Genomic DNA, 24,503 nt, shown 5'->3' with positions numbered 1-24,503 from the left:
AGATTGAGGGAATGGATTAACCTACACCTTGCCAAAAACAAAGTAGCTGCTAGTTATGCCATTGTATTATTAGTCATTGTGCACGACTGGGACACTACAACTCCATATCACAGACTAGAAACACAGTGCATCCTTTAAAAAAATTACATAATTTCTGAGAGGAAAAGGCTGGGGGGAAAAAATCATGAGAACTACCCATCTCCATAGCTATCATACGTGTAAGAACTATTTGCCTTACAGAGCTCCAGTTTATTCAAAATACTGAATGTAATACTGACAACAGCAATATCCCTTAGTCTCCTTATGCATCAAGTACAAATCATAGAAAAACCCTGCCCCAAACGCTCATTTTCAACCACAAAACAATGCCAGAAAACTCTTATTTGCAACACATTTACCTGGTGTTGCAGTTAATGTATTTATTTTGCAGACAACAGTCACAAGTACTTACTAAAAATACAGATATGTTTCCTAAAAGTAAAGTGGGGCTTCAAGATGACAAAGCTTTTGTAACAGTGCAGGGTGCAAATTCTCAGTATGAAGACATTCAGAAGATTTGCTGCTCAAAGAGGATCTTTTCAAATCCGGGTGGAGGTGTATGATAAAATTCACTGAACTGACAATCCAGAATGGCACTGTCATCAACTGCAGAAGAGAACCAAAAAGAAGGAATTAGAGAAGGAACACTCACAGTTTGATTCTCTTTTACACCATTTTAATAGATTGTAGACAGTGCTCACACCACAAAGAATTTCTTCAATACATCCATTACAGATACACAATTAAAAGAAATCTCTTCAATGAATTTGGCAAGGCCTTATGCCAGGAAAGCAAACCATCTCTCTTTTCTGCTGTTTACTCAGTAATGGGTCCTTGGTGAATTCAATGAGAATGTCTCATTTCACTGGTGTGTTAGCAGAGCTTCAGGTTATTGGTTCTGAATTTTCTATTCCATTTCTCCAGAAATTTACAGATTAAGGATGCTACCAGATAAACCTTGCTGGAGGGATGTCACCTCTTCATATGCATATTTTTCTGTTCCTAATTCTGATGGAGTTTCAGCTGTCTACAGTGGATTTTTGGAGGTTTACAAGGTTTCACATGTCTGCAGTGGTTGGTATCAAACCATCAGTTTTAGCAAAGAAGCAAGGAGCTTCTTTGACTGCTTCTTGAAGTTGGAAGTTAATGTGGTTTTTTTACAGAACCTCTCCTTGGTTTTGACCCCTGCAAAATCTACCCACCTGCAACAGTACTTTCAATGCAGAATATAAAAAATAAACTGCTGGGTATTTTCAGAGTAACGCTTTTGTGTACTTCACTAGCAAACTGAAAAACCCACCTAGTCAGAAGAGCAAGGTCTCTTTCAAAGACAGCTTCTGAGATGAACCTGGCAGACTATGAACAGTAGTTCAGACAAGAAAAGCTTCATCGCCATACTTTGGAATTTAGCAATCTCAGAGACAAGGTCAGAATCTTTCCTTCCTAGGCTTTGTGAAAACTCCTATCAGTGTGTTTGTACAGTTCTGTACCACTCATGCAGTGTTTATGTCTTGCTGCATTGAAGTGCCTGAGGTATAGCTATTATAGGGAATAATATTTAAGTCCATTGTTCTGTTTTATCTTCTCAAGTTTGACACTGTGTTTGCCTGATCTATCACGTTCCTTTTAAAAAGACATCTATAGTTCTAGTCTGAATAGAGTAAATGTTTGAGAAACTCTTTTCTGTATGGCCAAATCCTTCCACAGGACTAGAAGTTCACATTAAATTAAGTACACTTATAGTTGAAGTTTATACCAAGTAAGTAGTGTACAAAAACAACCTGCAGGGTTCAAGTTGTAGCTACATGTAGGAGACATGATAATTATGACGAAATTATGCCCACTCGTGGAAGAAAACAAAAAGAGCCCAGCAATAAAAGGTCACTGCATTCCCCAGGCGTGGAACTTCTTCCGTCAGAGAAAAATGATTAACAGTAGGCTAACATGCCACCAAGTATTTTCTGAAAGCAACCTTCATTCTTCATGCTGTGTAAGACCCCTTCCAAAATCCAGGGAAGATGCAGTTACCACACAGTAACTCTTCTGCAGCTGCTGGTGAAGATATTGCACGAGGACAACCCGCGGAGCTGCCACCGCATTTTAGCAGCGCCATCACGTGGCTGAAGGACACATCACAACTTGGCCATATTAAACCACCCTTGGGCTTGGAAGCAAGTAATTCACCAACTACATTTATAGACTTCAAAGACTCTACGACACACCTGGAGTATTTTCTTCCTGCTCATAAAATTCTGTATCAATCACAATGTATCAAGATATAATTGGGAATATGCCAAAAGTTCATTAGGAACCCACCAAGAAATTAAAAATTATCCCCATCATGTAGCTAAGGGTTATCCTTAAGACCAAAATGATTTTTGGCTACTGGTTAGATAAGTCTCAGATAAACTGATGATGGAGCTCCTGGAGGAGATCCAGAGAATGGTGACAAATATGATGAGGGGACTGGAGCATCTCTCCTATGAGGAAAGGCTGACTGTTCAATCTTGAGATGACTGAAAAGCGACCTCATCAATATCTACGATTATCTGAAGGGAGGGTGCCAAGAGGGTGGATCCAGGCACTGCTTGGTGGTGCTGAGCAGTAGGACAAGCAGCAGTGAGCAGAAACTGTACAGGAAGTCCAAGAAAATACAATTTTATTGCTATGTAACACTGAAGGCATTTATGAAGTATGTGAAATTAAAAGGCACAAATATCAAGTTTCATAGATAAATCAGATTAACTCACAAGTCTGCCATCTGCTTCATTTTTTTTACCTGGCAACGTTTACATTCAGTGCAGCAACTCCCTAGCTTGCTGGAGGTGGACACTGTAAGCAGTGCTTTTTATCCTTTTAAGCAGGATTAAAAATGAGGTAAAAATATTCTTTTGCAATTTCCTAGGTTTGCTTCTTCATGTAATTAATTGTTGTAGTTGCCAAGAATAGATGATTGATGTGTGTTCCATTTAAGTGAGAAGAGTACACAGCTCACAAAACAGAATTAGAATGAAAATATTTTCCATAATGTGAAGCAGTTTGAAAATCTCTGACTTACCATAGACCACTGGATAGACAGTCCCCCTGATTCCTGAAGCTGGACAATGCATGTTCTTGCCATTTAAATATACATTTAATTCTACATGGTCATACGTAATGCCCTACAAAGTACAGAAAATTAACAAAAAAAAAAATCAACAAGTTTCATCGCATAAGACTGCTACTTAACTTAGTTTTCCTAGTCACAGGCAGATTTTAACACCATTATGCAAACCACAGCATCCCAGCAAAATCTCACTTGACGTACTCCTGCCAAGGCCTAGAAGTCAGTAAATGACTGGTAACATCTGTATTTTCAAATACTCCTTAACAGCCCGTTCAGCTGGGATGCAGCACAGTACTGCACAATACACTTTGCATCATACTGAGTTTACAGAAAAAATTTCCAAACTTCACCACCATAAAGAAACACATGATGTTCAACGATTTTGAGTATGAGGTGGTTTGCAATCTTCTTGTTTGTATCTTCTCATGGAAATAACTTTAATAAATAATGATGCTATGAACCAAGTTCACCCTTCCATACCTCCATATGGAAACCTCTCTCAGTCCATTTACTCTGCTGGCAGCAACAGACCGTGGTTTCACCCACAATGCTATAAATATGCTGAGCACAGAGCAGAAAGCAAACACTAACAAGATAGTAACTTACTTATCTATTAGCTAAAGGACTTTTCTCACTGCTTTGGTATGTTTGAGTGTGACAATTTGTGTGCTCATGCAGGACTTCAAAAATTTGTTTCCATGACAGAACAAAGTAACTTGATATTTAGGGAAATGGGGGATTTAGCAGTAACACATCAGGGGTTTTTTTGTGATTAATCGAAGCTGTTCAGACCACACTAGCTCACCAAAATCCTGAAATAGTCTGCAACCCTTCAACAATTTCAGAAGAGGATTAAAAGAACAGTATTGTATCTGAGGGTAAAGGGTGGAGATGTCACCCTTAGCTGTTTGGGGCTTCTAAAGATGGCATTTTTAACCACGGCTGTAGAGAGGCAAGTTACCCAGCATGAAAAAGTAAGGGTGATAAATGGTCTCAATTTCATTGCATTGCTCTCATGTATTTTTGAAAGGACAAGGAGAAAATGACAATAACTAAAAAAACCTAAAAAAACAACACTTTGAACAAAACCAATTAAGGCTGTTTTGAGAAACCTGAAATAATAAAGTGAAATAAAAAAAGTTTTCTCTTGATCATTTTTCCAGTGAACATTACCACTCCCCCCCGCCGTAATATCCACACAAACTACAAAATACAATTAATTTATCACTTAGGACCCATCTCTGCTCCCCCCTGTCCTTCTAATCATTAACCAGTTAGCTAAGGGATCTTGAGTTCAGCTGGGCATGGTGCATATCCATGTAACGCATTCCAGCACATTATTTGGTCAGGCAGATCCCAACTCAAACAATGTAAGATCCTCGTGATGGGAGTTATCAGTCAGGTACATACTGCAATAGAGTATCAGAAATTATTTCTCAAACTCCAGCCAAGTCCATCCTTTATTAGGAATCTATCAATACCAAGAATGAAGTCCACCCACATCCAGCCTGCTGATCCAGGAATTTAAATCCCAGCACTTTCCAAACTGGGAAATGCAAACTGAACAATCTGACTTGAAACAGTCAGTTGACCACAGAGCTGTGAATAAGAGGCATTTGGGAACAGGTGAGGAAGTAAGAAAGCCTTAAGAAACTCACCACCACATCGCCCTCCTGAGGAAGGTTGTTTGCTGGTAGCCTATTTTTCTCCTCATTGTTATAGTAGAGAGCTCCATCATTTCTCATCACCAGGCTGTGGACATCTCGACCAAGTGGAATTTGATTCAGGTTTGCTTTCTGGGTTGCAACTCCAATACCCCAAATCCCTAAAATGTGACATTAACACAGTAAGAAAAAAAAAAACAAAACCCATGTTATTTGGAAGACTGACTGAAGTAGGACAGCATAAAGAATTGGGTTTTTAACTAATGCTATGATGGTACTACAAGTAAGTATCTCCTGGAAATACCAGAACTATTTGTAGCTTAGCTCTGGTAGCTCTGGCAGCTAAACACCATCCAGCCAGTCATTCTCTTCCCTCCCTTCTCCCCAGCCCCTGTGGAATAGAGGAAGAGGAAAGGAAGAGTAAAACCAAGAAAGCTTGTGGCTAAAGATAAAAATTGTTTAGTAAGTAAAGCAGAACTGAAAAAGACAACAAAACAAAGTGATGCAATGGCAATCACTCACCACCTCCCATAGGTAGACTGATGTCCAGCCAATTCCCAAGCAAAAGATGGTTAATTTCCCTAAATCCCCTCCTTTCCCATTTACTTCTGAACAAGACAGGTGGTATGAAATATCTCTTTGGCTAGTTTGGGTCATCCACCTGGTTATGTCCCCTCACAAGCTCTTAAGCAACCCTCATCATATTCACTGGAGGGGCAAAGTGAGAAACAGAGGAGGTTTTGATGCTGTGCAAGCCCTGTTCAGCAATACCTAAAATACTGGTGTTTATCAGTATTGTTTTGTTATGAGTGTTGCTTTGGTCACAAATCGAAAACACAGAACCACAGCAGCTGCTATGAAGATAATTAACTTCATCCTGATTAGACCCAGCACAAGCAGCCACAGGAGACTGAAGACAAACAGCATCTATCTTGAAAAAGAAGGCTCTCTGAAAAAGGGAATTGCAACCACTCAGCTTAACTTTTATTCCCAGAAAAATATTGAAAACAAACTCTGAAATTGTAGGAGGATACAAAAACTAAATCCAACTAGCACAGACTTCTAAACAATAGATTTTCCTTTTTCAGCTAGTTAGACTAGTCTTGAGGAAAAAAAAAGAAAGTGTTAATATTATATACCTTGATTTGGTAGTATTTTTGAAACTCATACAACACTGAAATAGTCAAATGATGAAAACATGGTCTAGACAGTTACAGCAATATGAAGGCATGAGTGGTTAGAAAACTATTCCAGGATTACTCATCAGTAGCACCCCGTCAAATCAAAAAAGATGACTCAAGGAGGTTTGAGGTTTAGCATTGAATGCACAAGGTCAGATACCGTTCTGTATTTCCATTAATTACTTGAATACCATGACGATGGGTTGATTAAATGTGCTGCGAATCCCAATCTGGCGGTCTGCAAGCTCTTGAGAGACCCCTCAACTTTAAGGTGATCCTGACTAACTGGTTAGAAATAAAGTGCATCTGTTTTTACTAAATTATGAAGAGCACCTAACTAGGAACAGTAAGTGGCACAAATACAGTAGCGGCTTGGTAACCAGTTCACAGACCACTTGCTGTCAGTGTGCCCTCCTGCTGTGGAAAACTTCTAGACGTGTGGCATGTATAAAACAGATGAGGTCATCTACTGCTGCTGCAGCTGAAGCAGAGCATCCATTTTGAGCACTGTACCTCGACAAATTAGGCTGACTAGAGATATTGTAGAAGAAACAACAAAACCAATTAAAATCGTAAAAGTTTCATCTATAAGGAGACAATGAAAAAAACCCAACAAACCAGGACTGTTTAGTCCAGAAAAGACTAAAATGATGCAAAAATGCAAGAAACTTATTTTCAAAAGATGAAACTGTAGAATTTTTTCTAACACCAAGAATGAAAAGGACAAGAGTGTGATTCAACTTCAGAAAACTTTACAACAGTCAGGATGACCCCATAGATAACCTCTAATTGACTGTGCAGGGACACTTCTGGAAATCAAAGATTCACTTTAAGTCTTCTACAGTTCTCCTGCCTCGCAGCACAGGAATAGAGGAAAAAAGGCTCACAGGGACCAGGAGAGTTTATTTCCCGTGTTTCTCAAGTGTAAGAACATGGATACGCTATCTGTGTGAATAATGACCATGTATGAACAACATCTGGAACACCTGTATTCTTCCCAACAAAAAGGATAATAAAATTGCCAAGTTAAGATGGATAAGGGCTTACATGTAGCTTAAAACTAACCAGTTATTTAGATGGCAGGTGTTATGGGCAGATCTGTATTCATGCTGCCTGCACTCCAACCCACCTGCAGGCAAACAACTCTTGCCCAAGAAGTTTCAGCATCAAGCTCCAGCTGGTACATAAGGCCTGCCTCTGGATTAACACTTCCCTTCTACTTCCCTCCCCACACACACTTAGGGAAAGTACAGCTTCATTTTCAGAGCATCTGCTAGCAGCTTTTAAAAATACAGCTTGATTTTTCATACTAGAATACAGGTAAACCTGGAGTGCTCTCTATAGTAGTAAAACTGACCATATTTGTAGGAGCAAATAAAGGAACAAGGTACTAAAAGGCTCCTACGGATAAGGCAGTGTCAGAATAAGTGCTGCACACTTCATCTGAAGAGCCAAGGGTAGCACGAGGAGCGTTACCCTTGCTTGGGCAAACAATGCCTGCTTAGAGCAAATGAGGGTAAATGAACAGACACAAATATCACTGGATAAACTGCACTTCTTAAAAAATACTTCACAGCTACAGTGTTTTATGTGGTCACAAGCATTTATTGAGCAAAAAATAATTTCTAAAATATGCCACCTGAAAAATACACCTATATAACAGCATACAAAACAATGTGGGGTCTTAGTATTTACACTCCTCTAGTAATACTATTATTTTTAATATTTTAGAGTCAAAATTAAAAGATTTAAAAAAGCATTTAATTTCACCCAGTAGCTTATAAATCTCTCTAATGTTCACAAGTTCAAGAATGCAATTAGAAAGATGCATTTGCTGAGCATTTGAGATATTGCCACCAGAAGGCAATGTAACATACCTCCCAAGTTTAAAGTTGCATATTTTTTGTTGACTAACCTGTGGACTGGATTTTAAACTCAAAATAACTTTTGTTCTGATGCAAAGGTGCATTGGCTAAGCAGCCTCCCGTGCCACATATTCTTCTGCCATTTTTAACAATGACAACATCTGTTCCTGCAAGAAGAAAAAAAACACCACAAAACTTCAAAACATTTTTAGAAATCTGAAAGCAGCCCTTGAAAGCCCTAAACACTGAGACCAGTTTTTGTTTATTCTGCCCCAAGTAAAAGCTTCACTATTCTGTGAAAAATATGATGATGGGCCATGCTTTGAAGCAGGAGAAGGCTATTTACAGGCTAGTTCATCTTTCCACTAGGGTTTATTTATTTAAAATCTGTAAGCTGATCTAATTTTCACTTCTCGGGCTTTATGGCACCATGCTGATTACAACCTTTGCTAAGCCACATCAGAAGCATAACTTACAATTTAGTCAGAAAGGGTTCACTGTGAGACCAAATCCCTGTACTCTGTTCTCTAACATCGGAGAAAAAGCATTCTGCAACAAGAAGGAAAAGCATATCGAGTAGAAATGATTGATGGAATTGCAAGGTGTTTAGTTAATCTCTGAAATAGCCCTTCTATTACAAATGGGCCTGCCAATACAGAGGGGAAAAAATCTTCTGTTAAGTTTTCCTTCTCCATTGGACGACTTCATCTTTAGGCACTGTTGCCATGGCCAAGCACACGGGAGGCTGTGGCTAACAATTGTGCCCGAGCACTGGACCGTACCTATTCCTCCCCAGCTCTCTCCCCTGCTCTGCTGCTGCTGGCCCAGATCCCTCCTCTCCTCAACAAAGCCTGGGCATGACTTTGTGGATAGCTCATGCTAAGGGTGATCCTCAAAAGAGCAGCAGGACCAGACTCTGCACGGCCTGGCTCCTTCTTTATCTCCACTGCCGTAACTGGAGGTGGAGTCTCCATCGCGCCTGGAGATGCTGAAGGAAAGGCTGGACGTGGCATTAAGAGCCTGATCTGGCTGACAAGGTGGTGTTGGGTCACAGGTTGGACTCGATGACCTCAGAAGTGTTTTCCAACCTCAGAGATTCTGTGGCTCTGTGAGCAAAGCCCCTCGGTTCCGAACCACCCGTGCCCACCCCGCGCACCACAGCCCCCGCCGGGCAGCCTGCGCCCCTGGGGCACCTCACAGGCTCATTCTGCCCATCAACTTCAGCTCAACCCAAACTGCTTGAAACCACTTTTCAAACCAAACTTCCTGGTTTTTCCCCCCCGAAAACTGCCAACTCCTGCTAAAGAAAAGCGCCAATTCCTGCTAAAGTAGCCCCAAAGCGACTTTCCCAGCGGTTACCCCGTGCCGCGCCCCGGGGCTGCGGCCCTGCCCGCCGAGGAGCCGCCTGCCGGCGGCAGCGACCCTGCCCCGCTCACCCATGCGCTGCGTGTCCAGGTGCACGGCCGGCATCTCCTTGAGCGGGATGTGCCCGGCGCCGCCATCCCGGCACCAGGAGAAGCAGCAGAACACGGAGGCGGCCATGGCCGGCCGCACCCCCGCACCGCGCAGGCGCAACGGCCGCAGCCGCGCGGGCCCGCCCCGCCGCGACATGGCGGGCGGGGAGCGCTGGGCGCGGGCGGAAGGGAAATGAAGTTAGATTTAAAAAAAATAATAAATCAATATTAACGCCTCATCTTGCCTCTGGAAATTAAAGTCTAGTGGGCGGCGAGTGCAGTCCCTGCTGTTCTTTTTCCGCGGTTGTGGCCGTGGTGTGAGGCGACCGGCGCAGCCGCCTAAAGGACGTGTTGTACGTATGTACATGCATATAAAGGATAATTCATGTATATGTGCATATAAATAAAGAGGACACTGATTATGATGGGCAGGTGGTAGGTGTGGCATCAGCGAACCTCACACGTGGGAAGGGACTCCATGGAAATTTGCTGCTCAGTTATTTCTGGCGCCAAATAACAAGAACCCTGGCTATTTTAATTTTTTTTCCCCTCTCCACCTTTCTCTTTTTTGATACTTGGAAAACTCAGACGTAGCTCACTGAAATGAAAGGTTCACACAGCCGGGCCAGGCAGGTGCACCTGTGACTTGTTCTTTCTCCTTATTTTCCAGATCTGTCCATCTCTGAGTCTTAACCCCGAGTGTTTGAAGAAGTACTCTTTCCTTCTAGAGTACTTCTTCATGTGTTCAAAACCTCTCCTAATTTACTCAGTTAAATTCAATTGCAAAGACTGCTAGACTGTGCTGTCATTATGCACTTACCATTCTGTTTTGCAAAGCACAGTTTGGGACCAGCTTTGTGTCCCTTTCACAGAGGCAGAATACACATAATGAAAAAAGCTGTAACATGACTTGTGGTCTTTGAGTTACACAAACATTTCTATGTCTATCTCTGCATTCCTACAGCACATACAGCATCCAGAGCAGGACCCACAAACTGGGCTCCAGCAAACACAGTAAATATTGATAACACAACTGTAGAAGCCTACCTGTGCCAACATCACATTTTTATTTATCTACAGAAAAATACCAGATTAATGTTGTGCTATGAGCTGCTGATGTAGAATGTTTTGCAGACAGCAGGTAATTTGATTACTTGCATCTGAAGGCTTATTTATCTCCAAACTAGTTTGGGATGAAACTGTTGTTTCTCATTATTTCAGTTGGTGTATTATTTTGTGGCATTTCACCTAGAAGGCTCCCTTAACATTTTATTACAGTATGAAGTATGATGTAAGTAATGTAACCCATGTGGTACTGTGTTATCTGTCTTGTGGGGGCCAGGGGGTTAATACAGATATTCAGAAATCCTTGTTAAAGGAAATTTTCATAGCCACAAATATTGTACTGGTCTGGATGGGCTGTATCAGTCACGCTTAACCCTTTTCCTTGAAACATGAGGTGAAGTGCCGTCTTTCGCAAAATTGTGCCTAAAACCAATCTGATTTTAAGAGCAGCTTTTAAATGTGCTTCCTTTTTTTTATTGGACTTACTGTTATAGCCCATAAACATTTGGGGTCAAGAGCTCACTTCCTTAAAATATGCCAAATGGGATTAGTCTTGAACTTCCAAGAAGTAAATATTAGGTGGAAACTGATGTTTATTTATTTCATATGGAGGGCATTGAGATTCTTATTGGTAGCTTGTTGTTCACAAATTTCGTTTCATTTAAGTCACTGTGGGATTTTTATTGCCTGTGGGTTTGTTACAGTAAATACTAAAGATAAATGTTAATATAGTTTTAAAAAGAAAAAAGAAGAAAACTTAGATAGAGACTTAAGCTCTGAATTACTCCCTGTCACGTTTTTCTCTGCCCCACAATGTCCTTTCTTCAAAATGAGCACTGGGAACACAAACACATCTCACCACATGAAGTCAGCATTGCCAAATCTGTGGGACTCAAGGGGATGAAGCGTTGGGGAGCAGCGTCTGGCTGTGCCTCCCTGCCAGTTTCCTGCTCCACTACTCTCTTAACTGGAGAGGCTGGTTTTGCAGGCCAGCAGACTGCAGCCCTTGTGCGGCAAAGCACACGCTGCAGATTGGAAAAGTTGCTGGTGCTGCTTTGGAACACATTGATTCCAGCACCTGTGTGCTTGGCAGGCAGGAAGCCTCGGGGACCAGCTCATCCTTGCACCCATCCTGTCTCCCTGCAGATGCAGAGCCCAGCTCCTGAGCACCCTGGCAGTGGCAGATTGGTGTCACAATGAACAGGAACGGTGACACAGATGTTTGTGTGCTCTGAGTGAAGGCTCTGGTACCGGACACAGTCAAGCAGAATATTCGCTGGTGTGGTGAAAGTCAAAAGTCAGCTGGTAAGAAATGTGGCTTACTCTATGCCTTTCTTGAAGGACGAGGTGAACAACTGCAGTAAGATAGCACTGTATTTGTAAATGTGCTTGTCAGCCTGTTTAGAGAGTGTGTGACATCAAAAGCTTTACAGTGTAAAAAGAACTGCCCCAAAGAAATTAAGATCTTGCCTTCAATATTTAGCACAATTGTGCTTGATTATCAGGGGTTAATTCAGCTTCTGCCTTACTTGAATGTTCATTTCTTTCACTTGGGGAGGCCAAGTTTTTGGACCCTCCCACACTGGATGCAAAATTATGCTAAGCATGCCTACACATGTTTTCTGCTTGCAACATTTTATTTCCCTGAACAGTAGCAACAGAGACATTTTGGGAGTCATGCTAGTAGAACATGACCACTCCCATCCATTTCACAAATGCAGACTTATTTGGAGGACCTGCTGAAGGAAAATGATGGTCATTCACTTGTTTCATTCTCTGTCTTAGAGCTTCATTCACCAAGTACAACTGTCTCTCATTAGCCCTGCAAAGTACATCTACTGGCTTCAGACAAGTACGTTTCAGAAAGGTTCCTTGATATGCCAAATTTGCCGGAGAGGGCAGCTCTCTTCTGTTGTGGCAGCACACATTACAACAATGTAATACATGAGTAATCCGTTCTCAGAAAAATAATTCCTCTTTGTCCTGCAAATCAAAACCAATCGGACTTGATTCTCCACTGCCACATGCTTTGTGGAGGCATTTACACCTGTGAAAACCAATGAAAAAAAGTAGTTATTATGTATGTTGGAATGGATTTAGTAATGTCTCTATGCAGCTTGCACAGAAGTAAATGATGGTGCAGGACTGGAAAATCAAGGTTTGTTTATTGAAAGCAGTCCTTCCACTCCCAGGGTCAGGCCTGTGGTTTGGAAGATGATACAGACAAGGTCTCAGATGAAAAACAGGTTGTGCTTGTACTTTTGAAATCTTCAGCATAATGTAGTTCTTGTGAGGACTAACATTCTGTAGAAAGTCCTCTGTTTTACACAGTTAATCTGGCCCTTACCAAATCATAGAAGAAATTGCATATGGTAATTAATTTTGTTCCTTGTTGTTCTCTTTGCTTTGGAGTCACTTCTCCTTTCCTCTTTATGCAATACAAACAAAACCCACTGAAGCAGAACTTTGATCTATAGGCAATCACAAACCTCATTAAAACTGACAGGCACACTGGCCATGCTTTGTTCAGGAAGGAGCAATTAAGTTCTTTTATGGCATAAGATAGCTAAAAATGAGAAACTGCTGCCCATGGTGCAGGGGTGCATGGCCAAGTGCTAAGATGAGCTAACTTGTATGAACAAGCACTAATCTGGGGAAAGTTAGGGAGGCTTTTCTCGGGACTGCTTGCGAACGCAGCAGCAAGAGCACAGATTGGTTGCAGCTGTGTTTGCCTGTGTGCACGTCTGGGACCGGAAACACCACGCAAGAGCCAGCAGACAGTGGGAGAAGCAGTGGTGTATGGCCCTGAGAAAAAGCCAAGGGACAGCTTCTTCTGGGCAAGCATCCTGGCTGGAGCAGCAAACTTGGACTGCTGCACAGTTCTCCCTCCCATTTGCTTCCTCTGCGTGCAAGGAAATGGGACGTGGCTGTACATTCTTTGTAAATAAATAGGATTTCTCTAAGGAGTTGACTGAATTCATCATCGATTCCCCCCCACGTCCCACTGCAGAAAAATCTGGCAAAGTGCTGAATATTAGTTAACTCTGTGGGTCAAAGTTCTGTATGCAAAACTACAGAGCTTTTCAGTATTGCTAAAATAGTCACCAGAGACCCTGTAGGTATCAAGGCAGCCTCAGAAATTCAGACCTCAAAACAGGAGTTGATAATTTCAATCGCTAATGATCCTTCATGGATTTTTAATGCCTGGTATTTCTACAATCCATATTAAAAGTGGCTTTTATGGAACAATAACAAGAAACTGCTTTCTCTGATCCCTTGTTTGGAATGTTTAATATAGTCCAGATGTATCTGTTGAAAAGAAATGTAGTCAGATCAGTATAGTTGTGAAACATACATCAGCAAGGTGTTTGATATGCGGAGCTGTTTTGAATTTATTTATTAATTTGTGTTATCTTACGGTATCTTCTTATCAAGCTGCTCTAAGCTCTTGCAGATTTATGTCCATATTTAGGTCCCCACAGCGACCACACTATCCACCTCAGATTGAGAGTGTGCTCACCCCAGCACAGCTGGATAAAGCAGAGTCCTTCAAGAAGCGTCTGTCCTGAAGCTGGAATGTACTCTGTGTGTGCTCTGACACCTCTGTAATGGGACGGGAAGCCTTAACCTTAGTGGGAAGGCAGGTTTGCAGCCAAGGATAAGACTGTAAAATGGCCTCAACTCATCTCTTTTCCTCAGAGCTTCACCTTAGGAGACAATTACAATCCAACAGGTCTTTGGCTCAGAGGTGCTTTATTGATATGGAATGCAAATTTGGGAGGAAAAATATGCTGCTTTTAACTCCAGCCATATTCATCAATCAGTTCTTCTCCAGCAAAGCATAGCGGGTGCCTGGAGCCTGGAATGAGCAGCTGGTGTGGCCGAGGGCAAGGCTGTGTTACTTTTGGCAGCAGTGCTGGCAATAGCTGGCTGGAAGCATTTGTGAAATTATGGCCTGTGGGGGCACTTCTGGTTTATGCTGACGTGTGTGCAGTCTGCCACTGAAGCAGGCCCTCTCACTGGCTCATCCTGGCACTGGTGTTTGTTCGGCTGCAGGATCAGCTGGCTGCCAAAATTGATCCTGCTGGAAACTTGATTAGCTTTCAGCTCTGTTGGCAGGCTGATCTGGCGTAACGTGTGGCTGCATGAAGTGTCGAGCCAGCAGAGAGAAGGCATCAGGAAAGCATGACTAAGGAAAGGGGAAAGGATGGAATGATGACTTTTGCCAGTAGCACAGTCTCATCTTGGCTTACTCCCCCAAGAATCTGCCTGTCAGGGTAGAGTTACCTGCTACAGCTTGAGTCACGTTAATGGCTTGCTTCCACTGAATGAGAAAAATCTTGTTCCTCTTTTCCTTGCTCTTCTGATGTTAGACCTGGTGATTGTCTAATCTTGCATTGGACTGATTTAACTTGTTGAATCAGCACAAAACTCATGTCGACAAATAAAAGGGAATAGTGTTCTGCTGGCTGAGTGGGTGGAATCAGCTTGGAAAAGCATCTGCAGAGGCAGGCAGAGCTGGGACAGGCAAGGGGAATAGTAGCTGTCAGCTCTGAGGTCGCTGACTAAACCACAAAGCTTCAGTCTCAGAAATCTCCTGGCATAGTGCTTGTTAGAAGAGCCATGATCTGGGTTCTCTCTGTAGTTTAAAGATGACAGTAGACAATTATGTACCCTTTGTCTTACAACAGGTATGGTGCTTGTCTTGAAAATCTGGAAATTGCTTCTATCGTATAATTCCTTCCAAATTTCTACCCCTGTATTTTCAACCTTCCCATAATTAAGTGGCATTTATCCTAACGCTTCCTTTCAAGCTGGGCCTCTCCTTTGAGCCTAGATTTCCCTTGGCTTTGTTCATCTATTACTACACAGATCTACAAATGTTCATTTCCATCAGCCAGAGCTTTTCTCTGAAGCTTCCATTACTGGCCTTTGATGCTGCCTTGGGAAGACAATGTGCTCTCAGATGCAGGAATGAAAGTTCATAAACAAACTGCTACTGAAAGTGCTGCTATTGAACCAGAGATAAAAAGTATAGAAAGATGGACTTATATGTGTGCACAACGGTTGTGTGCAACTCATAAGAAGTAGAAGAGTGCCCAAATTCTATTTGATCATGGTCAGGACAGCCGTGGGACACTTGAGTAGGGTGCTGGCTAGGCAGTGCTTCTATGTGTTTGCCTAGAAGTTTAAGCTTTCCTCTTTGACAGAAGAAATCAAAGGCAAGGAGGGACAAGAACATTTTCGGATGGACCTAATAAAGAGGCATTTATCCCAGGGGGGCAGGCAACCACTCTTCCACCCATTCAGCTCCTTCTTCATTTATAAAGAGACAGAGTTGGACCAGCCCAAAGAATTAATAGAGAATAAAACATACTCAAAAAATATATCAGGGAAAAAATGTTGCATGAGAAATCTAAAATGCCATGTTGTTAATCTTTAACCATAAAATTACAGATATCAACAGGACCCCGAAATTCTTGATATAAAGGTGGCTGTTGGGAAAGTGTAGACTAGGAGTACTCAGCAAATGTATATGCAGAAGAATTGGGATATCACTTGAAAGCAGTTTAGGTGGCTGAGGGAAACTACCTGGAATTACTTGTTTTTAATAAACAGCAAACAAGATGCTGGAGAATTAAGAAGAAACGAGCAGGATGTTGAAGGTCTCAGTTGTTTTCGTGCAGCAACTCTGCCTTCTGGGGCTGTTCTCCAGTGGATAGTAGATAGTGGATAGTGGATAGTGGATAGTGGATAGTGGATAGTGGATAGTGGAAGAAATGCCTCAGTGTGTAGGCACTCTGAAAGGGATTTTCAAAAATGCTTGTCCTTGGTCAAACTGTTTCCTTTGAGTTCAGCTGAGCAGGAAGGCCAACTTGAGTGGGGCAGCAAGGAGAGAAGGTGAGGAGTAACTGACTGCAGTAAATTGGGGAAGCATAACTTTGGCCTGTTACTGAGTGGCTTTTAAGATCCAGATTCCTAAATAATAAGAAGAAATATGTCAGATGTGGGAGGAAGCTTCATTTGATAGAAATATGGTCTGATTTGTGAGGTTCCTTGTGTAGGTAGTCCTGGAGGTGTAGAGTCTCCCCTGTGCTGATGAGTGACATGACTGCAGTGGGTGCAGAGTAGGGGAGTGGAGGGATGCAAATGTACAGAGTGTGTGTACATTTGGGAACAGCTTTTGATGTAGTATTTAACAAAGTTGAAAATAAGTTCAGTTTGATGTGAGACCTGTTTTGTTGACTGAGAGCTAACAACTGCAAAAGAGATATCCAACACAAAAGTCCTCTGACGTCTCAGCACTTCTAGACTCAGTTTCGTAGACCTGTAACTAGAGTGTTCTTTCAAGTGGACATTGGATCTCTTCTGTTCCATTTCCCTGGGACTAGTCAGTGTTCTTGTGGAAAACCTGCCATGTTTTACAGGCCACATTAGCTCTCCAAGAGATTCACCAGCTGGAAACGGTATAACCAGTGTGTTCAAGCAAATAAAAATAAGTTGCTATCCTTTTATGAAGCACACAAGGCTATCTGTCTCAAATTATGGGCTTTTTTTTAAATAAGTGCTTTCAGAAGGTGGCAGATGCCCAGCAGGATTGCCACCCAGCAGCGCCCCTCCTTAGGCTGTGCAAAGTGCGCCTGTGAGCTGCAGGCTCAAGTGTAATTTAGCAGAGTTAACAAACAACAGAAACCCGTATATATCTCAGCGGAGGCATAGGCTGCAGCCTCGGCCGCCGCCTTAGGCAAGCAGCATCCACAGCCCGCCCTCTCTGCCGGCAGCTCCGGAGGCTTTCCTGGTCGCTCACAGACCAGCGGAGGAAGGCAGGAGCCGCAGCAGCTCGTGCCCTGGTGCTGGATCGGGGGCCGCGGGCCAAGGTGGGTGGGACGGCGGGGCAGCAGCTCCCGCCGAGCGCTCCGGCGGGCCGGGTGGCGGGCCCGGAAGGCGGGCGGCGGCCGGGGCGGGAGCGGCGGCGAGCCGTGCGAGTGACCGAGGCGGCGGGTCCCCGCCTGCTCCGGGCTCCCCGCGGCCCCGGCCTGCCATGGTGAGTAGCGGGGCCCAGGGGCGGCAGGACGGGCGGGCGCGGCCGGGCGAGCGCAGGCCGCGGCTTTGTGAGAGGCGGCGGCAGCAGCGCCGGCCCGGGGGACGCCGCGGCCGGAGGCGCCGGTTCCGCTGGCAGCCGCCATCCGCCGTGAGCCCCGCCGTGCTTGGCGGGGTGCGGGCGGACCGGCAGGGCCTCCCTGCCCCGGGCTGCGGTGCCCGGCGGAGCGCCGTGACCCCCGCGGAGGCCGGGGCCGGCGGCTGGCTGCGGTGCCATCGTTTGGGGGCGGTTCCCCGCTGGAAATGGAGAGGGGGATTGTAGCCAGGAGCAGCAAGGGAACCTCTGCCGGGTGAAGGGACAATGGGGGTGAGCGCGGGGACCAGCGTTGGGGCAGTGCCTGCGCTCGACAGACCGTCCGCCCTGGGAGTGAAACCGTGTTCAGGGGGCTGTGAATGTACTGAGCACAAATTGCTTATTTCTACAGGCCTTGCTGCCTTGCTAGAGTCTGAGCGGGGTGGATCTGCCTGGTGCTCCCGGAAAAACTTCTGGCCATGAAATACCAGGTTTAAAGCATGGGCAATTTGCCCAGGTCTTTTTGGTTGTCTGGATAGTAACATTCCAGTAGCTGAAAGGGGCCTACAGGGAAGCCAGAGAGGGACTCTTCATCAGGAGCTACAGTGACCGGACAAGGAGTAATGGGTACAAACCGAAAGAGGGGAAATGTTGTTTAGATATTGGGAAGAAATCCTTTACTGTGAGGTTAGGGAGGTTGCCCAGGGAGGTTGTGGATGTCCAAAACCGGGTAGTGTTCAAGGCCAGGTTAGGTAAGGCCTTGGGCAGCCAGCCCGGTCTAGTGGTTGGTGTCCCTGCTCATGGCAGGGGGAGTTGACACAAGATAATTTTCAAAGTCCTTTTTGACCTCTTAACATGCTATGATCCTATGTTACCTACTGCTCATGGAGGTCAGTTGTTCCACATTAAAACGTATACAATTCCATTAGAGTTTCTCTCAGTGGGGTGAACAGGGTTAAGATCATTGCTGCTGGAAGGAGGGTCTTCCATCTTGCTTCCCCTCTGTGTGGGACTTTTTTTAGGACTGATTCAACACAACAATCCAACAGAAGGCTGGTGAAATTTCTCACAGGGGGTCCTGACACAGACGGGTCCTTGCCAAGGAAGGGACATGAAACCTCTCCTGACTAGCTCAACTACTTGTAGAAATGTAGCTTGACTTGGTCAAGTCTTATTTAGAACAGTTACACAATTGCAGGAAACTTGCAATTCAGGGCTTGCCTTTTTGTTTCGTTTGAAGCCTGGTAAAATTCTGGTTTTGCTTTTAGCATGCTGTTGAATGATAAACCCAACTTCTGTGCTGAGAAGCACGCTAAATGAATTTCTCTCTGGAGTGTGGGAAAAAACTACTGTGGTTGTTTTTGCTTTCATGGTTTGATGTTGTTTGCCATTCTTCTTCCTAATGATAAAACTGTGCAAGTTGCTATTGCTGATGGGTGACATCTGTTGGGTTTGTACCCAGAGATGCTTTTGCTCTGTGTGCTACAAGTAGGGAATTCCGCAACCACCCAAACGCGGGTCAGAAGTTATGCAGAGAAACCCCCAGTGGAAAAGTTAAAATGTTGCTATAGTTCATCATACTAGGTTGCTAAGGAATGTTTCAATCCACAGATGATTTACTGTCTGAAATTAATATCCTAAAGAAGATAGAAGTTAATCTGTCCAACCAGTCATACAAGTCTTGTTTGGCATTTTTGGTGTTGTAAGAGGGGGAGGGAGGAAGTTTGTAGACCTGCTTATTTATTTTTTTTAAATCCAGTATTGGTAATGATGTTGTACAAAGGTTTTGAAATTCAGTTATATTTATAAAGCATAATTATGTAATTCAGTAAGTGGGGCTGAAATGCAGCAAGACGGTTTTAGTTGGATCATTAAGCCTTTTTGTGTATGTTTTTTGTATTTTTAGGAGTGTGAAAATCTTCAGTGTTTGTCCTGCAATTTGGATGGAAAGTGTTAGAGTAAGCATTTTTTGCATTGGCTTGCAGTTCTTTCTGTCAGGCATGCAAAGCTGCTTTTCCAGCTCCCTAGCTGGGAAGTAAAATCCTCCCTGGTAAAGGAGATGGACCAGAGCAAATATTTTCTGCCCTGTGCATTTCCATTTACTAAGAGATGGAAAACTGTCATTTTAGTTTTGTAGTTATTATCCTCTTAACACACGAGCAAAACTGATCTTTGTGCTGCTACTGTGGCTGAAAGCTATGAGTACAAGTTGGAAAGAGAGAGCTGCTCACAAAAAGGAAGACTCAAGTGGAGGGATGAAATTATCATCTTCCTGTCATCCCATTATTTTTAGCACTAGGAAAAAGACAGAAGAGAAACATTGCTTTGAGAGCATGAGAGGTGCTTCAAAACTACATTCTCCTCACAGAAAATGAGGTTTCTGAATGGGATCTGTGGGTGTATGGGAAGCCCATTAGTTAGAGTTATTAGGCCTTTTCTGTGGGACTTTGTCCCCAGTTGTAGTGGTGGCTTCTTCTGCCCCCTGACTTTGTTTCTGAGTAAAAAAGCTGGCAACTCTTCCGAAGTCTCTTTTTTCCAATCAGCATGAGAATATGTGGAAGAGCATAAGCACATAAGCATGGTTGTCTCAAACATTCTGCTGTGACAGGAAGGTTGGGATTGGGAGGGTGGGTCCTGCTGGGTCGGGGCAGCGCTGTTGTGAGCCAGCTTCCCTTTCATTGCTGGGCTTGTAAGTCAGCCTGGAGGCTCGAGTTTAGTGTGCCTGCGGCAAGAGAAGGGTCAAGTCCCAGGCACCTCACTGAAGGGGGCTCCCAGCCCACCACAGGTCCCAGCCCCCCTACTCATTTCCTCAAGGGCTCTAAGGGCTCGCTGCGTGTGTGCCAGCAGCAGCAAAGGGTGCGAAAAATGAGTGGATGTGCACTAGGGAAACTAAAAGGAAGGGGATCAGGCCCAGGCTTTTGTTGATTCCTGATATCAACCATACACAGTGGCAGGACCAATGTGGGATCTAAGGACTAGTGGTCTTTTTCCTTCACTTCTCTATTTCCCATCTTTACTCTCTCCTCTCTTGTTCTATCCCAGCAAGTGCAGCAATCGGATTTTATCCCTTGCTCTGTGATGGTTTGCTGGGAGAGTTGGGAGCTTGGTAAAGTTCATTGTAAAAGTTAAGAGCTTGTTATCCAACACTTCTATAACTAAATAGTGGGATAACTGTCAGAGTTAAGATGGCTATATAATAAAGGATAAGGGTTCCCTGACACTGGACTGTTGTCTTTGTTCAGCCCACTGACAATTTCTACAGAATTTCCAGGTTGTGACAACCCCTCCCCCTCACTTGAAAAGCATGGGAGGTTTGCTTACACTTCCCAAGAATGGCTTTTACTGTGAAGTCTCACTGGGACTATTGGTCCTTTTGTGAAGGAGAGTCAGGACTGACCTCACCTTTCTTCCAGATAGTAAACTTTACTTTCCTTGGATTGGTAGTATTGATTTTATTGCTTCTCTTGTCCTATGCAGCATGGATCTTTCCCTTTCAGCTCCTTCTTGGCTCCCATGCTTTCCATTTCATATTTCTTTCAGGGGACAGAAACCATAGAAATTACATCAAAACTAATTAAGAGCTCATTCACATGCCTTGATGTCACAGCAGTACTTTGATTCACTTTTCTATGATGTCTTTCAATTTATAAAAGGAATTTTATTACATATATATGAATATATGTTGTATAATTTGGAAGCAATTTATGCAAGAGAAACATCATTCTAATTATAGCTCAAAACTAAGTGTTTGAGAGCTTTGGATGATGCAGACTGTCACCTGTTTTGGTCTTTATTTGCTATTTGTTTTCTTTGAGCATGCTGTAAGTTACAAGGTGTCTGCATCTGAGAACTTGGCTTTAGTTAGAGGCAGAGGGAGGGTAGCGCACTGGGTCCCTTCACTGAGACTTTCCAGGAGGAAGGATTACACAACAAATATTCTTCCTGTAGGTTCTCTCCACAGAAAGAAATTACTGAGGCATGAATGCTGTGAGAATGGAATTGGAAATATAGAATGCAGATGAGTAAAAATACTTAACAGTTCTGTTTCATGATGAATTATCAAGGATTATGGGTAGCTGTTATTTGAAGTATTTTAGCTTTGTGCTCAATAGCTCAATAGTAACACATTCAGTTGGTTATTTAAAAATGTTGCAGGAGCAAGAGAAAAGCTAATTCTTAAAGTGAGTGGTGACTCTCCTTTGGCCTTGCAAGTAGAATTAAAAAACACATCATGTATTCTGTAGCAGCAGAAATACTACAGCTGGGCTTTTTTAGCCATTTTTAGTACTGTCTACAGTATCTGTGCGTGGGGTTTGAAACTGGAAGCTTTGGATGAGTGGAACAAGTAGAAAGTAATCAAATCTTAGCAGGGTGTATTGGCTGGGTATCTTCTGTGCAAATCCCATTTCTGTGTATTGTATCAGCAAGGAAAGATGTAAGTCTTGCACTGTTGTTCTGAGTACATGAGTTATTTTCTTTCAGAATCCTTGCTGGGATTGGCAAATGTTCTTTTCCAGCATTTCTAGTTGAGAGTCCAAAAAAATGGTTCTGCCTGAGCATTACACCACTCTTGTGCCTGCCATTTGCTGGCCAGATACCACAGCCAAGGGGTACCGGCTGCAAAAACCCAGCCGAGGCTCTGTCTTAAGGATACTGGAATCAAAAATACATCCTTTTCTCACTGAGACGTGTCTCAGATGGAGATTGGCTTTTGTATGGTCTCCTTGAGGGAGAAATAAGTTTTGTAAGTTCTCTTACTGTATTTTTTCTCTTTCCTAGGATATGATGGAGCTTCTAGAGGAAGATCTGACCTGTCCCATTTGCTGTAGCCTGTTTGATGATCCTCGTGTCCTGCCCTGTTCACACAATTTCTGCAGAAAGTGTCTGGAAGGAATTCTTGAGGGAAATGTGCGGAATGTTCTTTGGAGGCCATCCCCTTTCAAGTGCCCCACATGCAGGAAGGAAACTCCTGTCACTGGAGTCAACAGCTTGCAGGTCAACTATTCCCTGAAAGGTATCGTGGAGAAGTACAACAAAATCAAAGTAACTCCCAAAATGCCTGTGTGCAAAGTGCACAGCGGGCAACCCCTTAACATTTTTTGCCGGACAGACATGCAGCTGATCTGTGGGGTTTGTGCCACCCGTGGTGACCACACAAAGCATGTTTTCTGTTCCATTGAAGAAGCTTATTCCCAGGAGAAGCGGGCTTTTGAAACCTTGTTTCAGGGCTTTGAAACTTGGCGTTGTGGGGATGCCCTCTCACGGCTGGATACCTTAGAGACCAGTAAGAGGAAGGCACTGCAGATGCTGACAAAAGATTCTGACAAAGTGAAGGAGTTCTTTGAGAAGCTACAGCACACACTGGAGCAGAAGCGAAATGAGATTCTGTCTGACTTTGAGACCATGAAGCTTGCAGTGATGCAGGCCTACGATCCGGAAATCAATAAACTGAACACGATTCTGCAAGAGCAGCGGATGGCTTTTAACATTGCAGAGGCCTTCAAAGATGTGTCTGAACCCATTATATTTCTGCAACAGATGCAGGAGTTCAGGGAAAAAATCAAGGTGCTCAAAGAAACCCCTTTACCTTGTTCCACAGTGGACATCAGTCCCACAATGAAGAGCTTTGATACCAGCCAGTGGAATGGAATAAAACTTGTTGATGTGGACAAACTTTCCTTGCCTCAGGAAAGCAACACTTTCAAATTCAAGATTCCCTCAGTCTTTTCACGCAGATTTATAGTGAACTCTCTTATTTTCTTGCTCATTCTTGCTGTCACCAGAATGTCCTTTGTGGAGTCAGTCATTGACAATCTCCAGTGCTGGAAATCTCAGTTCCTTACAATTAGCTTGTCCTATTTGGCAGATACCGTGGAGATAGCAGATCATGCAGTCTTTTACTGGGAACAGATGACAGATGGAGCTTCACTTTTAAGAGAAAAGTGTAAAAACTATACATTGGTTGTACTGGATAATGTTGCGCAGTTTGTGTGCAAATATAAACTGTTGTGAAGTGTCTGCTGGAATATAAGAACTAAGAGAGATCTGGAGAAGAAAACATGGAACTTCTTAAATTAATTGGTCTTTTCAGACTTCCAGTGAAAACATTCAAAGATTCAAAGTGATTCTAAAACATTCATAATGTTCACATAGTTTGAACACTGCTAAAACAGAAAATGAAATGGAGCTTTGAAAAACACTTTAGTGGATTCTTCTTTCAGTGGTGATTATGGGAATATTACTCCTTGTAAATCATTTTTTCTTACCAAAATATAGGGCAAAACTGTATCTTTAATCTGATGTTAATGTAACTGTAGAATAAGATAAAAGATTGTAGTTTAAAAAAAGTTCTAACTGGGAGATCATTTGGAAAGTGGAAGAAGTGAATGAGGTGAGCACTGTGCTGACAGGTTTGCTGAGGACTGCCCTTCCACCACAAAATGTAACGTGCATCATTCACATTCTGGAACCTGCTTCTATCTGATGATGTTACTTAGCTATATGTTTTGGTTTGGTTTTGTGGGGGTTTTTTTGTATATCCTAGTGTTGTAATTACCCTGTGCATTCCGATTATGTGTTCTATAAAAAAATGTATCTCCAGGGCAATCACAAATTCTAGAGGTAGTGATAAGAACAAGCTCCAAGATGGTATGTGCTTTGCACATAGTTCATACTTTGCAGTTTACTTTTCCAACATCAAATTGTTGGGGTAGCTCAGCTGTTTTATTAGATCCATGTTTCTCTGAAGCCATACTTTCCTAAAGACTGGCTTTAACATAAAGAACTTAGTGCAGTGCAAGGCATGCAGGGGTCTGCCACAGGAAGGCAGCCTGGGCTCTAGTCCTGCAGAGGTGGTAGGTACTCTGCTCTCTGCTGCTCTCCTGTCCCTCTCTGCATCTCCAGATTGCAATTCCAAAAGCCAGGAAAAATGATTGGATGATTTCTGGAACAGGTTGTATGATGCAGCAGGTATATGGATGTTGGTGGTGTTTGAAGAACCTTGTATAGATTCTTC

At 43.2% G+C, this 24,503-nt stretch overlaps 2 protein-coding genes across 5 annotated transcripts; one reads left to right on the top strand and one right to left on the bottom strand.

The window, feature by feature from the left end:
• Nucleotides 1–377: 377 nt before the first annotated feature.
• SPRYD7 (SPRY domain containing 7) lies at nt 378–9,433 on the bottom strand. The gene is made up of 5 exons (XM_033052760.2): nt 9,292–9,433; nt 7,906–8,022; nt 4,804–4,970; nt 3,098–3,200; nt 378–645 (listed from the first exon to the last, which is right to left on the bottom strand). Exons 1-5 carry the CDS (start codon nt 9,395–9,397, stop codon nt 548–550), a joined length of 591 nt encoding a protein of 196 aa, XP_032908651.1. The 5' UTR covers nt 9,398–9,433; the 3' UTR covers nt 378–547.
• Nucleotides 9,434–11,554: 2,121 nt separating this feature from the next.
• On the top strand, nt 11,555–23,508 carry TRIM13 (tripartite motif containing 13). 4 transcript variants are annotated; one of them, XM_033053509.2, is made up of 2 exons: nt 11,555–11,679; nt 22,268–23,508. In XM_033053509.2, exon 2 carries the CDS (start codon nt 22,271–22,273, stop codon nt 23,498–23,500), a length of 1,230 nt encoding a protein of 409 aa, XP_032909400.1. In that variant the 5' UTR covers nt 11,555–11,679; nt 22,268–22,270; the 3' UTR covers nt 23,501–23,508. The 4 variants fall into 4 exon arrangements, with proteins under 4 accessions (XP_032909400.1, XP_032909399.1, XP_032909398.1 ...); XM_033053508.2 differs by lacking the exon at nt 11,555–11,679 and adding an exon at nt 17,016–17,252; XM_033053507.2 differs by lacking the exon at nt 11,555–11,679 and adding an exon at nt 17,273–17,419.
• Nucleotides 23,509–24,503: the final 995 nt, after the last annotated feature.

This window comes from Catharus ustulatus, chromosome 2 (genome assembly GCF_009819885.2).
Source record: "Catharus ustulatus isolate bCatUst1 chromosome 2, bCatUst1.pri.v2, whole genome shotgun sequence".
Classification (NCBI taxonomy): Eukaryota; Metazoa; Chordata; class Aves; order Passeriformes; family Turdidae; genus Catharus; species Catharus ustulatus.
The sequence above is the reverse complement of the archived record's forward strand: the minus strand, read 5'-3'. Positions and strand labels throughout refer to the sequence as shown.